Consider the following 15,860-nt stretch of genomic DNA (forward strand, 5'->3'; position numbering starts at 1 on the left):
GCTGTGAATACTTTACGGATGCACTGTAGATGGTCTAATTATTTATTTAGATGCAAACTATTTTTATAGGATGTAACTACAGGTATCCCCACCAGGGGTTCACAAGGGACTGATAGTCAAATTAAATTAAATGTGTAAAATTAAAAGAACTATAATATAACCAGGGTTTGAAATTAACTTATTGGCTCACCGGCCACTGTGGCTAGTAGTTTTCCAAGGTCACTAGCCAAAATCCCCCACCTCGCACAAAGTGATAAAGCTAACTGAAGACTGTAACTGCATGCATTTGTGTGGATATTTTATTTGAATGAGAATGATATTAGTTAAGCCTAATGATTTATATCACCTTAAGAATATCTGAAGGCAAACATGGCCAGTTAGAGCAGGAGTAGGATAGAACAGCCGGGAAATTACGCTGCATTCGCCCAGCACAGATGTGTGTGTCAGTTATGAGAGACATATTTAGAACTTATAAAGCACTGAACACGAGATGAAAACCATTAAATTTGCTTCAGCTGCGGCTCTGAATAGACCGACATTCACATACTTTTCAATGCAGGAAAAACTCTGAAAATATCACCCGCCAAAGTGGCTAGTAAGAGTAACAGAGTTACTCGCCACTGCCGATTTTTTACCCACATTTGGCGGGTTGGCAGGGGCTAATTTCAAACCCTGAATATAACACTTATTTTGATCTTCTATACTAAATGAATAATTAACTATATCGTTCTGTATACTTTTTCAATGGTTAGAACATTACTTGCAATTTCAGGTGGTATGTCAAGTAAAAATGTTGGTTGTAGGGGTTCAGTTGAAAAAAAAAATTTGGGGGGCCCCTTGCTCTAATAGATAATGTGCCTGTCAATACTTTAACTCCCTCATTCTCGTAGAAATAAAAGCAAGTCAAGAAAATATCTTTTACACATTTATGTAGGTAGTTGCCTGGTTAATAGACTTCCAAACTGACTCTTCATTTCTCAATGTATTACCATCTTTCTCAGAATGGAGCAGAATGAATGTGAGTGCCCCTGTGAATGCCCTCTAGAGGTGAATGAGTGCACTGGCAACCTCACCAATGCTGAGAACAGGTAAACCACAGCAGGACATCTCACTTTGTTTTATAAAAGGACCCACAAGAGTTGTCATTAAACCCATTTTAAAGCCATTGCATGTTGTACACAGTATGTTAAAAAGCCAAGTTTGCTCTTTTTTGCTTGGAGAATAGATTGCATTGATGTTTAATCAAGAGACCATTTGAAATTAATCACACGCTCAGAGTAGAGGATCAGATGTCCAGACTCTCATCAGAATGCACTGGAACGATTCACACTTAGTCAGTGCACACACACCTCTGCCTGTCACTTCATCAAGTTCTTGTTTGTCACAATGAATAGATATCCAGCCACCTGTGTCCTCAATTAGCTGTTAAGCTCAGAATTGTTCCTCGAAAGATATTTGGACGCTTTCAGGTTTGTCGTGTTATTCCCAGCTAAGAGATCTCTAGGCATTTATCTTTGTCACTCTGCCATCTGCTCATTTCAGTGAGAAATAAATATTATAAATAAAGGTGGAGTGTCTGTTCTTCTTTTCTATTTGCAAAAGGAATGTTTGGGAGTCTAAAATGTATATTTCCTATTGACTCACTAAAGCTCAACATATAAATAACCATCTTAAAATAAATGTTTTTTTTTGTGAAACTTTTTAGGTGCCTAAAACTTTTGCACAATACTAACACTATACCTTTGACTTTAATGAGGCTGAGGTTGTATTTTGGGCCTTACTGACCCTTACTGTTTCCCTTCCGGGCTGACTATATGTGTCTGTGTGTGTGTGTGTGTACAGAAATCCGAGCTGTGATGTGCACCAGGAGCCTTTGTCTTTGACTGTTATTGAGCCCAGTCTACAGGACACTCTGCCTCAGTGTATCAACACCAGATGTAGTCAGCGCTTCACCAGCAGGTATGGCTACATGTCAGTTGTAATCAGCCTGCCCTTTAACAGGACCTTAACAGCAACACTTGGACTGATTCTGCCCCTTTAAATTAACACAGCTAATCACTTATTTACAACCTTTACCAGCCATAACGACTCGTGTTTCCCAAGAACCACAGTATAATAAGAGTTGTTATGAGGGGTCCATGGTGAAAAGCTATATATAAACCATGTGCAGTGGGGTCCAAAAATCTGTGTCCACATTGAAAATCTGGTATTTAAAATTTGATTTAAAAATGTAAAACACTGAAAAGTTGGTATGTAAAATGAATTAGAAATATTCAAGATTCTGCACTATTTCTGGGTCACTAAGTCATGCTCTTTGAAACATTTTTAATCATGCTGGGATAACATGGATCATCAGGATTTGCACAGAGTTTTGGAGTCCATGCGAGCTTACGTGCACACTTTAAGCAAAGGGGGACATACCAAATACTAAGAAATTCTGAAGTATGTGTTTATTATTCATTTCAATCTTTCTGTCAAATTGTTGCTGACTAAATAATTTGGGATGGAATTTATTTTTTTTATTTTTTTTTACGTAAAGTAAAAGTAATTTCACTAGTGGACTTTTGGACCACACTGTATATTAGAGCTGCTAAAGTTAACGCATTAAAATTAAAAACATATTTTAACACTATTGAATTCATGTAATGGATTTTTTAATGAAGCATTTACCTAATTTGACATTAACCTCCTGAGACCCGAGCATGACTGCTATGTGCATTTTCCATTTCCCTTTTTATTTTGTAACGCCTAATAAACATGCAAAAAAAAAAAAAAATCTAGAGCAAATAGTTTTCCTAAAAAATGATGGCAACATATGTGGACAGCGGGACTAAGTTGTGACATTTTAAATAATACCAATGGGAATCTATGATTACCATTGTCCCATGTGTGCCAAACATGTTGAGTGGTCCAAACATCATCTGCAGCCTGAAACTGAACTTTTGGATGGATTTTAGGAGTGAATGCACTTAGCTGTATAGAGAGCCATATGATGCTCCCTTGCTCCCTATTTAGTGGATGACTTGATCTCCAGTGTGCTGTCTGTCCGCACTGGTCTCAAAACAGTTTGTAATGCACCTGATTTTCATCCTAATTCCATAGAAAGCCTCTGAAAGCAAGGTTTTTCAGCTTTTGGATGAATTCATTGATTCTCAATGTGATCATACACAGTAAATATAGGAATTAAAATGAAAAAATGTGCTAAAGTACACATTAGTGTACATTGTGTTTAGCATCATGGAATTTCGTAATAAATCGCTTAAATTATAAAAATGGCATATCGGATGAAACTAGAGACTGAAATCTTTTGACTCAAACAGGCTTCAATGTAAAAACGTAAGTTTCTTATCAGATGTAATTTTGTTGGCGTTTCTTCCAAAGACAAACTCCACTGTGATCGGCGCCATATTGTTTGGTCACATGACTCGGTGCATCACAAGTTTAAACATTTACTGACAGCCCAGAGTTTTCTGAACTGAGATCAGTCGGTTTAAATGAATTTAAATTATGCGTTGCATATAGTGAAGCCAAAATGCAACGTCCACGCATGTGGACACGGGGTCGCATCAGGTTAAGCATACCTTTACCCCTGGTATTAACATCTAACTCGGGTGTTCCACAAGTGAACAATGCAACATACAGGTGTTGGTACTATTTTGAGATCACTCAAACCACATTCGGAAGTAGTCGAAACATTGTGAGTCGAAACAACTCTAATGTACTTTGATATGTCACTTATTCAAGGTAACCAAGGGGGCAGTGGTGGCTCAGCGGTTAAGACTCTGGGTTACTGATCAGAAGGCTGGGGGTTCAAGCCCCAGCACTGCCAAGATGCCCTTGAGTTGAGTTGTTGGGCCCTTGAGCAAGGCCCTTGACCCTATCTGCTCCAGGGGCGCTGTATCATGGCTGACCCTGTGCTCTGACCCCAGCTTAGCTGGGATATGTGAAAAAAAGAATTTCACTGTATATGTGCAAATGTGTGATAAATAAAATGTAATTATAATTATAAATTCATGTTGCAGTATTTATGCATTATAACATTTCTTTGTGTTTTTAGTGATTGTTTTGGTGTTCTGGACTGCGAGTGGTGTATGGTGGACAGTGACGGAAAGACCCACCTGGATAAGCCATACTGTGCCCTGCAAAAAGAATGTTTTGGTGGTATAGTAGGTGCCAAGAGTCCTTATGTGGATGGACTGGGTCTTTTAGGTAAGCCTAAAACCTCTGGTCACACATCACATGTGCTGCACTTTATTACTATATACGTTTATGTTTCTAAAAGAATGCATAGTTAAATAGTTCTTTGCTATTTCCGTGTGTCAGATTGAACCATTCTGTAGTTTAGTGCTTTTTTTTTTTTTTTTAAAGATCATGGTAGTTGAAACACCCAATTTGATGACACAAAGATATGAACAGAAGTTTAGATTTGAGGCTGGCTTCATGAGTCACGCATTTTACCTAGAGGATCAGTTTCTGTGTGCATTTCCGCTTATTTGTCCTATCTTTTCTAATTGTTATTTTCCTTTTTTGTCATTTCTCGCTCTCTGCAGATGAGGAGGTGGCTTCACTGAATATGATCAAAAGTGCGCCTGTGGGGCCTGTGGCAGGTGGCATTATGGGATGCATCATGGTGCTGGTGTTGGCTGTGTATGCGTACAGACACCAGATCCACCGTCGCAGCCATCAGCACATGTCCCCTCTGGCCGCACAGGGTGAGTCATTATAGTCCGATCTGAGTTTGGACACTGGACTCTGAAAATACAACATCTGTTTATCAAATTCTTTTTTCATTTTGTTTGTTTGTTGTTGTTTCATTTTTGAAACCCAATCAATACTGTTGTAGTTATGAATTTCAAGGTATACTTCATAGTGGAAAATTACCTGGGACTGTTGGGAAATAAAGTTTGACTCTTGTCGTTATTTCAGTAAAAGGGCTATAAGATTGTTATTCAGGCTGTTATACTTGGCTTAGCACAGAGAGAAAAAAATCTATGTGAAAGATTAGTTAATTAAAGTCTACATCAGGGGTCGGCAGGATTAATCACTTGCAACGCAATTAATAGCGAGAGAGACGTGTAAGTATTTTATTTATATGAAGTCCCTCGCACCTGCACGTGGAATGCCAATCTACTGCTTTTTGTAATCCATCAAAATCATGCAGCATGTTTATTTAGTTATGAGCTGAATAGGAAGCTAAACTCTATTAAAGTGTGATGAATATGTCCTAGTCAACTTGAGATGAGTGCAGGGTGGCAAACCATTTGCACTTCACGAGCAGCCGATATAGCAGCTCTTTGCTTTCGGCGAGTCATGCAAGTAAACGCGTCCGCTTTGAGTTGGTCGCATAGAGTGAATGACACCCTATGTTTTCTTGTTTTAATTGTTCATTTTTTCCTATTTGCATCACATGACGTAAATAAGAAAACAATGTTATCAATGTTTGAGATGTTCATCCCAGCATACCCACTCCTTAAACCACAATGATGGTGACTTTCAAACTTCATAATTAAGGGAAAAGCACACATAGCGGGTTTCAGCAATTAAAAATGGCACTTCATGTCAAAAATGTTGCTGACCCCTGGTCTACATGAAAAGGCATTTGTAACCCATTTGACTTCTGTTACTTATTTTCGAGTAAAACATGATATTCAGTGGTAAAAATGTAGAACGGGACTTGATTGCATCCATCAAATCCATCGAAGTTTAATGAAAGATTACAAAGACAAACTTTTTTTTATTTAATTTTTTTATTACATGTACAACTAATCATTCTCATTAAAGGCAATAGTTCACCCAAAAAAGAAAATTCTCACATTATTTACTCACCCTCATGCCATCCCAGATGTGTATGACTTTCTTTCCTCTGCTGAAAACAAAGATTTTTAGAAGAATATTTCAGCTCTGTAGGTCCTCACGATGCAAGTGAATGGTGACCAAAACTTGGAAGCTCGAAAATGCACATAAAGTAAGCATAAAAGTAAACAATACGACTCCAGTGGTTAAATCCATATCTTCAGAAGCGATATAATAGGTGTGGGTGAGAAACAGTTCAATATTTAAGTCCTTTTTTACTATCAGTCTCCACTTTCACATTCTTTTTTTGTTTTCTGCATTTCAAATTCCTCGTGCATATCGCCACCTACCGGGCAGGGAGGAGAATTCAGGGTCAAAACAGACTTAAATATTGATCTGTTTTTCACCAACACTTATTATATCAATTCAGAAGATATAGATTTAACCACTGGAGTCTTACGGATTACTTATATTCTGCCATTATGTGCATTTTGGAGCTTCAAAATTTTGCATTGTGAGGAACTGCAGAGCTGAAATATTCTTCTAAAAATCTTAGTTTGTGTTCAGCAGAAGAAAGAAAGTCATACACATCTGGGATGGCATGAGGGTGAGTAAATGATGATAGAATTTTCATTTTTGGGTGAACTATCACTTTAAGAGTTTTGATTTCATGTTGAGTTTATGCCAAACCACACAAACTTTCCTAATTAAAGTGCTACTCTCTAGAGCAAATGAGATACTAAAGTACAGCTGACCGCTAAAGGGACCAGAGAGGGATATAAAAGTAATTTAATGAACTTCTTCCCTTACAGTTGCTCACTAATGTCCAGTCAAATTCAGCCTGTATATGTGCAGGAGTAGGACTGTTCTCGGAAGCATAGCTATACCTTCTTGGTCTGATGCAATGTAAAATCAGTTTAAATCCGTTATATAAACTTTGAGAATGCACCTTTAGTCTGAATGTATGATTTGGAAATGAATAGGCTGGAATGTTAATTTCCCTTAAACTGGGCTCTCTTCAGCATTTTGATGTCTGGTAAGCATTCAGCAATTAAAAGCATCCAAAGTGATGTCCATAAATGAGGGAATTGGATGTCTGGTGTCTCGACAAATCAAGAAGGCGAGATACAAATGATTCAAAATCTCATTTAAACCTGGAAGAACAGATTTTGAAAAATTTCAAACAGGAAGTCTTGTCAAATTGACCGTTAACTGAACGAAAGTTCAGATTTCCATGCTTTCATTGAAGCACAGATGATACTCTGCGAAACGCTCTCAGATCATGCTGGCATAACATGAATCATGAGGTTTTGCACAAACTTCTGAAGTCCATGCAAGCACAAGTCCATGTTGTCATTAAAGCAAAAAGGGACATACCAAATACTAAGATATGCTGAAATCCATCTTAAGTTCTTCTTTCAGGTTTTCACTCAAATTGTTATGCTAATATTATTAAGAAAAAAAATCTGTATTGAATTAGAAAAATGCAAAATAGAAGTATTTTCACACGTGTACTCAGACTTTTGAACCCCACTGTATATTACGTCAGATATGTTAAGGATTGCTTCATCTTTCTGATCTCCTTTGCCTGTTTGTCTGTCTCTCTTTCTCTTGACAGAGATGTCCGTGCGGATGTCTAATTTAGACAATGAACGAGATGACAGAGATGAAGACAGTCATGAAGACAGAGGAATAAGTAAGATATTATGTGCCTGCCTGGCACTGCTACACTTACAAAACCTTTAATGCCCATTTTTGCATTAGTAATTACATATTGAGGGTCTTTACTGTATGTGCAAGTAAGCAAATCTGCAGTATTGTACTCCGTACCATTAATGCTGTTTTTCAGTGATTTAATGTGTTAGACTCCAAATGGCTGATAATCCTTGAATCTTTTTGTACGGTGTGCTATTTTATTCTCCCAGAGTACAAAAAAAGAAAAGAAAAGGGCATTCATGTTAACAAAGATACTGTGTTATTCTTGTCTGGTAATTGTCTGAAACAGCCATGTGGGCTAGTCTGATGTCATAATTGGTCTCATCTTTAGTGACAATATGCAATGTGTTCCCGATCTGCATTCTTATTTTGTTGTACATTTATGTTTGATTTACATCACAAAGTAGTTACTGTGTTTATGCTTAACTGTAAGAAATCTAAAAAGGTGTCACTTGTTTAAGTATCAGTTCATTTGGATAGAAAAATGGATAATCACTGTTAAGATTTGGAAATAAGGGAAAATGCAAACACTATACCACATAGTAGAGGTTTGCATGGGCATTAAAAGAATGTTACATTTTATCAATTATTTTTGACTTATAAACCTGAGTTCGTAAAAACAAGCAAAATGTGTATACAGAAGCTACTGTGGCAATCAACATTATGCCACAAACGCAGTCAATAGAGCTTAATTTGTATTAAACCTCGAATAGTCCTTTAGCTTAAGCTCAAATGTGACCTGTAAGTGTGATTTGAATTCGACCCAAAAATCAGTCTGTGTGTGTGCACAATTAGTGTTTTCATTAATTACAAGCCCAACATATATACCAGTGGTGTAGTCGGGGCCATACGCACATATACGCCGTATGCTTACTTTTTTCCCAGGGCTGTTTGCTATAATGACTTGTAACGCCCATTTCACATATGATACGAATGCAGTGCATATGTAGTGCAGATGCAGTGTGTAGGCGGAGCGGAAGCAGCATGCGCTTGATTGTGCTTTCACATTAGATGTTTTTGCAGTGTGCAACTGAACCGTGGCTTCTGTGTACCACAAATACCTACAACAATGTGAGGTGAGGTGTAGTTTTCCGACCACCAGCCTGCCACGTGATTGCCGCTTTCTGCTGAGATGCGAGTGTCCCCCTCCCCCACACACCATATAACATGCTGTGTAGTGTATTTCAAATGAATTTTTTTTTTTAGATTTACTTCTGATCGCATTTGTTATTTTTGCAACTCCTGGTAATAGTGTGTTTTTGTTTTCTTTGTTTTACCCAGTGCTGAAAGTCACATGGTGACTGGGAAACACAGTAAACTTTAATTATATGCATTTATGGTGAAATTGCTACATTTTCATGTCAATCCATGTTCATTTTGACCATGAACAGTGCTATCACTTTAATTCAGTGCGTGCAGCACAGCAAAAATAGATTCAGTGCGGAAACGATCACTACACTGCTGCTTCTGTACCGCTCCTGCAACACATTGCTGTGCTGTATCCATGTGCGGTGGATGCTCTAACCTATTAACATGGGCACTGAAAAAAATACTTACTACACAAGCATTGCATAGGTATCATATGTGAAACAGCCATAAAAGGATCAATATTTGCGTATACCCTCGGTATACCCACTTGTTTTGCTGCTTCAGAAGTCCATAATCTACTGTCGTGTTAGTTTCCCTTTAACTGTATTGGATGCTGTTTTGTGAAACTGGAGATTCTTTGTTGTAATTGGTGCATTGTCACTTGAATTCTACCATTCCCCGCCACTGAAAACAGTTGTCGCCGCCATCATCAACTGAGGGAATTTATGACAGTGAGTGGAGAGAGAGTCACCCTCACGCTGAAGCAGTGTCAGGTAAAATTAATTAACAAAATATGCCAAACGTCCTGTAAAATAAGGAATCGTCCCATAATTAAGGGAAAAAATTGCGTTCTGTATGAATTCCATACGCAATGCCGTTTGTCCTGTATTTTAGTGTCTCACACACACAATCTGCTGAGAATGTTTCACAAATCGAGAGAAATGGACCTGAAACACACACGCACACACATACACCTTTCACGTGAGTTGTGTGAGATATCGGCTGTTGCTTTACACGGACACTAAATTTGACAGAAACGGCTGGAGGAAAGATCAATGACAGTCAGTGGACGTTTTCTGTCATGTTTTCTGTCATAAGCAAGATAATTTTATCAAAATCATATTGCATTCGAGTGCATGTTAATTGTTTCCTACCATTGGGATTTTAAAACACCAGTAAATGCACCTATTCATGACATGCCATTACATTTTATTGCATATGTCAGAGCTCGTTCTGGAAGAGAGAGAGAGAGAGAGAGAGAGGTAAGAAAAACTGCATTACTGCATTAATTCAAAATAAAATTGCAGTACTACAGGTTTAGTTAAAACACTTAACATGATTTTCTTACATTTCCCTTATGATAAACACTATTTACTGCCAAAACAACTACACTAATCCAATGAGAAATACACTATTTTCATGTTAAGCCTTTTCTCCCCCTTTCTCTCTTCTTCCTGGTCGTTGTATTTAAGCATTTTCATTTTAAGTTTAGTAGGGGACGTTCACACTGAACGTGTTTATGCGTCCGTCTGCGCTGTTTTTCAATGTAAAGCAGCGTCTCGCGCAGGAACGCCTGTAAATATGGGTAATTCCTACAATTCTGTGTCATTTAAGTCCCCATTACAAGTGTGTGTGGTATTTATATTGTATTGGACTTAAAAGTTCAATTTTAAATAATTGAAATCCTTTTCTATTGCACTGTTCCTCATGTCCCAGAAACTGCACGTCAAAATCTTTGACAAAAATAAATGCTAAATCATTGGATTTCTATTTTTACCCACATACAGTTAAGAGTTTAGTGTTACATTCTCTCACTAACATGTATTCATTTATGGTAAATGTGTAATTTTAACACTGATAGTGGAGGTTTTTTGTGTGTCCCTTGATTTATTGTGCACCGTTATGTCATGATACCATGACCTTTCATTGAAGATATATGTTAGGAAATGACATCACACACAGGAGGTGGACATCAGTTTTCTGTTTATAGGTTTATAGCTCAAATATTATATGTTGTTTTTTCCTTTATTTTGTGTTGTTAGTCATGTATGGTCAAGCCTAACATGTCCACCCTATTATGGGAAGATATATGTGAAATTAATATAATTTTAAAATTTCAATATACAGTATTTGTTAACAGAAATAAAATCGCAAATATTAGTTTACAAATATGTTTCCTAGATATCAATCATAGACCATGTAGTGGCTCATTTATCCACTGAATGCCCACCCTGATGCTACCCATTTAACTGGATGGATATCTGAATTTTTTAGTAATTTAGCTTGACCAGTATGACTAGTACAGTCTTTATAAGGTAATGATAATGTAATGATAAAACATAAAGGAACTTGTAAAAGTATGTTTTGTTTGTCAAAAGTTTCAAAGCCGGAATGTCACCGAATTGTAGGAATGACCCATTTATGATATGTACACAGTTGCAGTTCCGCTGCTCTCTATACGCAGATTACGCAGTCTACAGTAACAGTAAAGTCACACCCCTCCTGACGAACAGGGACTGGGCAATAGTAAACAACTTTTTTTGGTAGGACTACACCACTGATATATACATAATATACAGTATGTTATGCATGAAAACTGGCCTGAATCAAACCCAACCTAATATCCAACAGTTGGTTGGGTACTTTACCAACAGTGCTCTAATAATGGTGTTCATCAGACATCCAATAAGGTGTTTAATCGTAAGGTTGTAAAACAACAAAGCAATTAAAAAAGAAAAAAAAAAAAAAAATTTACCCCAGCTGATTTTGGCCCAAATCTGATTTTCTGTTCAAATCTGATTTTTTTTGGAAGGTTGTTCACATGTCATTTTAAATGTGGCCCGTTGCTCCTAAACTGACCTGCATGCATATAACAAACCCTGGCATGTTTATAATTTTAATATGTAACGGTATTGTTACAACATGTTATAAGCAGTGTATGAAATGAGCTACATTTAAAATGTCATGTTTACAGCCTTGCAAAAAAAATCTAATTTGAGCAGAAAATCTGATTTCGGTTACATTCAGGTGTGGTGTGAAAGTAGCTTTTGAGTTTTTCCTCATGATTAACTGAGAATTCTTTATAGATGAGAAATATTTATGAGTGTGTTATTGCCTATTGTAGATCCTGTACTCCTGCGCAGGGCTGTGTTCAACAAGCGATCCAAGTGCGTTATTGTAAAATGACCATTTGGCTCTGTTTTTCTGTCTCTCTCTGTAGTTAGTAACACACGATTCATTGCTGCTGTTATTGAAAGGCACACACACAGTCCAGAACGCAGGCGGAGATACTGGGGCCGGTCGGGAACTGAAAGTGACCACGGTAAGCCTTTGTGTTTCTGCACTCTTCCTTTGAATCAACTGTAAAGGAAAAAGATATTTGTAGATTTGAAAAGATCCCTTTGAAACAGGGGTCATCGACAAATTGACCGTAAAATTTCTCACCTAAAAATATAATATGCCTCACAAAAAAAGAGTTCTGTTATTGAATGAAAGCGAACCTACCCCAGGATCTTAGTTTATGCTTGTGTTTAGCCTCTATTTCATTGGCAGCTCAAAGCTTGGGTTACACGGAGTCTACAGTGCAGGCTAAATCTGCCTCCCCTCAGGGGCAAGGCTTTCTAGAATTCACTGTGTAACCAGCTAGAGGAGAAAGGGCAGCCCTATTCCACAAGGAGAGGTGTAACGAGAGAACCGGAGGAAGACAAACAGAGAAAGTGGGTAGATTGAGTGATAGCGAGAACAGTTAGAGGTGGCAAAGACCAAGCACAGAAGTCTCTGAAAAGTTTATTTTCTGTATTTTTATTTGGCTGGGTTAAATGTCACCTCCCACCGGCTGCTCAGTCATTCAGCTTAAGGGGTCGTTTTAAGGAAATATTGATTTGGCTTTTGAGTGCGTGTATGCGGGAACAGCGTTGAAGTCTTTTACTGGGCATTCTGACTCATTGCAGCTCCACCAACACACAGGGTTTTCGCCAGGAGCAACGTAGAAATATGAGTACCAGCTTTAGATTTAGGTTTAAAGCCTTTTTTTCCAAACAGAGATGTGTTTACTCCTGATGCATTTTCACACTGCATATAAATACTTGTTTGTTTCTTTAGGACAGATTGTTCTTTGATTTTGTTGTCGTTTGACCGTTTCACTCATCCAATATTCTCTACATAAAGAATGTCACACAGTTCGCTCTATTAGGAAAGAGTGAGCGAAAATGAGTGTATTTGGAGACAGCTTCAGATAAATTGTGCACTTTGTATTGTGCTGCATAACTCCTTCACTTCCTGAATGTTGAAAAAAACGACTTAAAATCTGATCTGACCATTCAGACCGAAACGCTTTCCAAAAATAAAATTTCAAACCACTCATGGATGGGGTTTGTAAAATTGGATTTCATGTGTTGTTATTGTTTTGTTTTTTTGCAGTTCAGGCTACAAACAGCTACACAAATTTGAGTCCGATACGTACGGAACTCAGGTTAATAAGTTTTGCGTGCCCTCGCAATAAGTTTTGTGTGCCCTCGCAATAGTTTGCGTGCCATAGTTTGCGTGCCCTCGCAATAGTTTGCGTGCCATAGTTTGCGTTCCCTCGCAATAAGTTTTGCGTGCCATAGTTTGCGTTCCCTCGCAATAAGTTTTGCGTGCCCTCGCAATAGTTTGCATTCCCCCGTAATACGTTTTGCGTGCCCTCGCAATACGTTTTGCATGCCCTCGCAATACGTTTTGCATGCCCTCGCAATATTTTGCATTCCCTCGCAATACGTTTTGCTTGCCTTCACAATATTTTGTGTTCCCTTGCAATATTTTGCATGCCCTCCTTTTACTATAGTCACTATATTTGAACCTTGATATTCATAGTAAAACCATAGTAATAATACAGGAAAATGAAAACTATGGTTATAAAGATAATAATTTTATGGTTTAGTAATACTATAGTAACCACAAGAATTACCATGGTTAATCTATAGTAATCTATACGCCAAAAAACATGGTTACTAGTTACTAATATTACTATAGTAAAACCATGGTTTTTACCAAAAAACAGACACAAAACACGGTTAGCCTACAACTGTCATGGTTACTACAGTATTACTTTAGAAAAATGATTCCCGCCAAAAACTGTTGCTACAGTCTAAAATATTACTATAGTAAAACCATAGTTAAACTATGGTATTTGTATAGTAAAACCATAATAACCACAAAATTATGATTTTTATTACCATAGTTTTAATTTTCCTGTATTACCACTATGGTTTCACTACAAATATCATGGTTAAAATATGGTTACTGTAGTAAAGCCATGGAAAATTTATTGCAAGGGAACGCAAACTATTGCGAGGGCATGCAAAACTATTTCAGAAAACAAATTCTGTCCTGCCCTGTCCTCTAAGGGGCTCCCTAGATCAGGCACGTGCCACGGGCTTTGAGACTGGGTAAGTATCAAAGATTTTTAATACACATTATTAAATGTTGTGCCCAATACACATTATATGGGTAAGACTACATCCATTATTTTTTATTTTTTTTAAACAGACACTGCGCCCTAACGTTAGAACTATAAAACAGACATAACACAAGAAGGACATGATTGCCAGATCAGTACTTCATAGCCTCAGACTAACCAGAAACAATGACCTAGTATCCATGATCTAGTATCAATAACACAGATTTTTTATAAACATATTAACTTACCTTTACTGGAACACAAAATCCATGCGTTTCTCCTTGCGAATGAACATCTCCGTCACTTTGTTGTAAAAGTCGCCCGATTGTTGAAGTTTCAATAGCCTCTCTTTCTCGATTTTTAATTGAAATTAACTTTGCCAAATCCACATAGGTCTTCGATACTTACACTGCAGATATCCATTTTAGTGCTTAATAACATATTAGTTACGTGAACTTGAATATTGACACAAAACTAAAGTTTAGCCTATCAGATAGCGTGACTGAAGGAAGGAGCTTCTGATTGGCTTGCTCATTTTGGTAAGCATGCTTACCTTGGCCATTTGTATAGTGGGCATGATTCAATTTGAATGAACGTACAGTGTTGAATGAAAGGGTGGTTAATAATGCTTTGAATCAGAGAAAGCATAACAAAGTTCTTATACCTGAGGGTGGTGCCAAAGCGAATAAATGAATAATTGTCTGTGCTGCTCAACTGAGACTAATTTTAACGAAAACAGTAGTTTATATTAACAGTTATATTTAAATATTTCATAGTGTCATTTTTCTTTTCACCTTTCTGTTAGGTAAGCACTTCTTACCTTACTTATAAGGATGGCACATCCCTGTCATAGATACAGGTTTTTTTTTTTTTTGTCTAAACAAAAAGATGCCTGCTGCACTTGTTTAATAGCTTGGCTCTTTTATATGTGTCAGGGCTAGGACCAGATCCAGAATATATTTCTGAACATTTTATTAGTTGTTCCATACTCAATGCAGAGTTTTAAGGCTGATTCCAGATCAGCTCTCCAAGACAGCTCATACAAACATTGATCGGGATCATGAGAGGTTTTTGACCTTTCTTTCACCTCCGATTCTGTTTTAAATGTCATTTGTGGCTGGACATTTGGCCACTTGACAGTAGGAGTCCTTTGTGCTCTTTCTGTACTATACTTTCATTTAATTCAGGATATGCTGTATATAAAACACAATTTCAAACTTTTCTTTATAATTTCTTTCTTTGTAGCCATAGTGAACTCCTCTCTTACCACATACATGTTTAGATGCTGTCTGATCTATTATTTATTTCAACTATTTCATGCATACCTCTTTAGTTGTACACAGAATTGTGTTTTTGGTTAGCACATGAACTTTTCATCTACATCAAGATTTTAGATTAGAGTTTGTGCAAGTATGTTGAACAAGTATGTTTTAGGTGCTGTAACTGGTCACCCATAATTTTATTGTTAATTACTTAGTATTGAGACGTTTTCACCATTTTAATCACATTTTTGTAGTTTATTTAAATGACAAATACATTTTTAAAAGGTCAAATACTCAGCATCAATGTCAGAAATCACTTTTACATTAAGGGGCAATATTTGCCCCCAGATATGATTTTTAGGGGCATTTTTTTTACCTTAGGGTATATAAGGGTATATTTCTTATTCTAACTATTTAAAACATCCGTTTATGTGAAATACTTCAATTTAATCAGTTTATTAATACAAATTCTCAAGATTGAGAATTTATTACCTTTCTGACCCTGCTCTGCATGTATAATAATTATACAAGAATTAGAGGTGATTGGATTTAGATTAAGTATA

The 15,860-nt window shown here is 37.1% G+C and overlaps 1 protein-coding gene across 1 annotated transcript in view; it reads left to right on the top strand.

Annotated features, from left to right (window-relative positions):
• The window catches only part of LOC127446327 (VWFA and cache domain-containing protein 1), a 144,484-nt gene that overhangs the window by 124,789 nt on the left and 3,835 nt on the right, over window positions 1-15,860 (top strand). The window contains exons 21-26 of the mRNA XM_051707148.1: window positions 1,002-1,088; window positions 1,843-1,959; window positions 4,058-4,209; window positions 4,551-4,712; window positions 7,412-7,489; window positions 11,819-11,920. Coding sequence (XP_051563108.1) covers window positions 1,002-1,088; window positions 1,843-1,959; window positions 4,058-4,209; window positions 4,551-4,712; window positions 7,412-7,489; window positions 11,819-11,920 — 698 coding nt within the window. The remainder of the gene's footprint in view (window positions 1-1,001; window positions 1,089-1,842; window positions 1,960-4,057; window positions 4,210-4,550; window positions 4,713-7,411; window positions 7,490-11,818; window positions 11,921-15,860) is intronic.

Source organism: Myxocyprinus asiaticus, chromosome 9 (genome assembly GCF_019703515.2).
Source record: "Myxocyprinus asiaticus isolate MX2 ecotype Aquarium Trade chromosome 9, UBuf_Myxa_2, whole genome shotgun sequence".
Lineage (NCBI taxonomy): Eukaryota > Metazoa > Chordata > Actinopteri > Cypriniformes > Catostomidae > Myxocyprinus > Myxocyprinus asiaticus.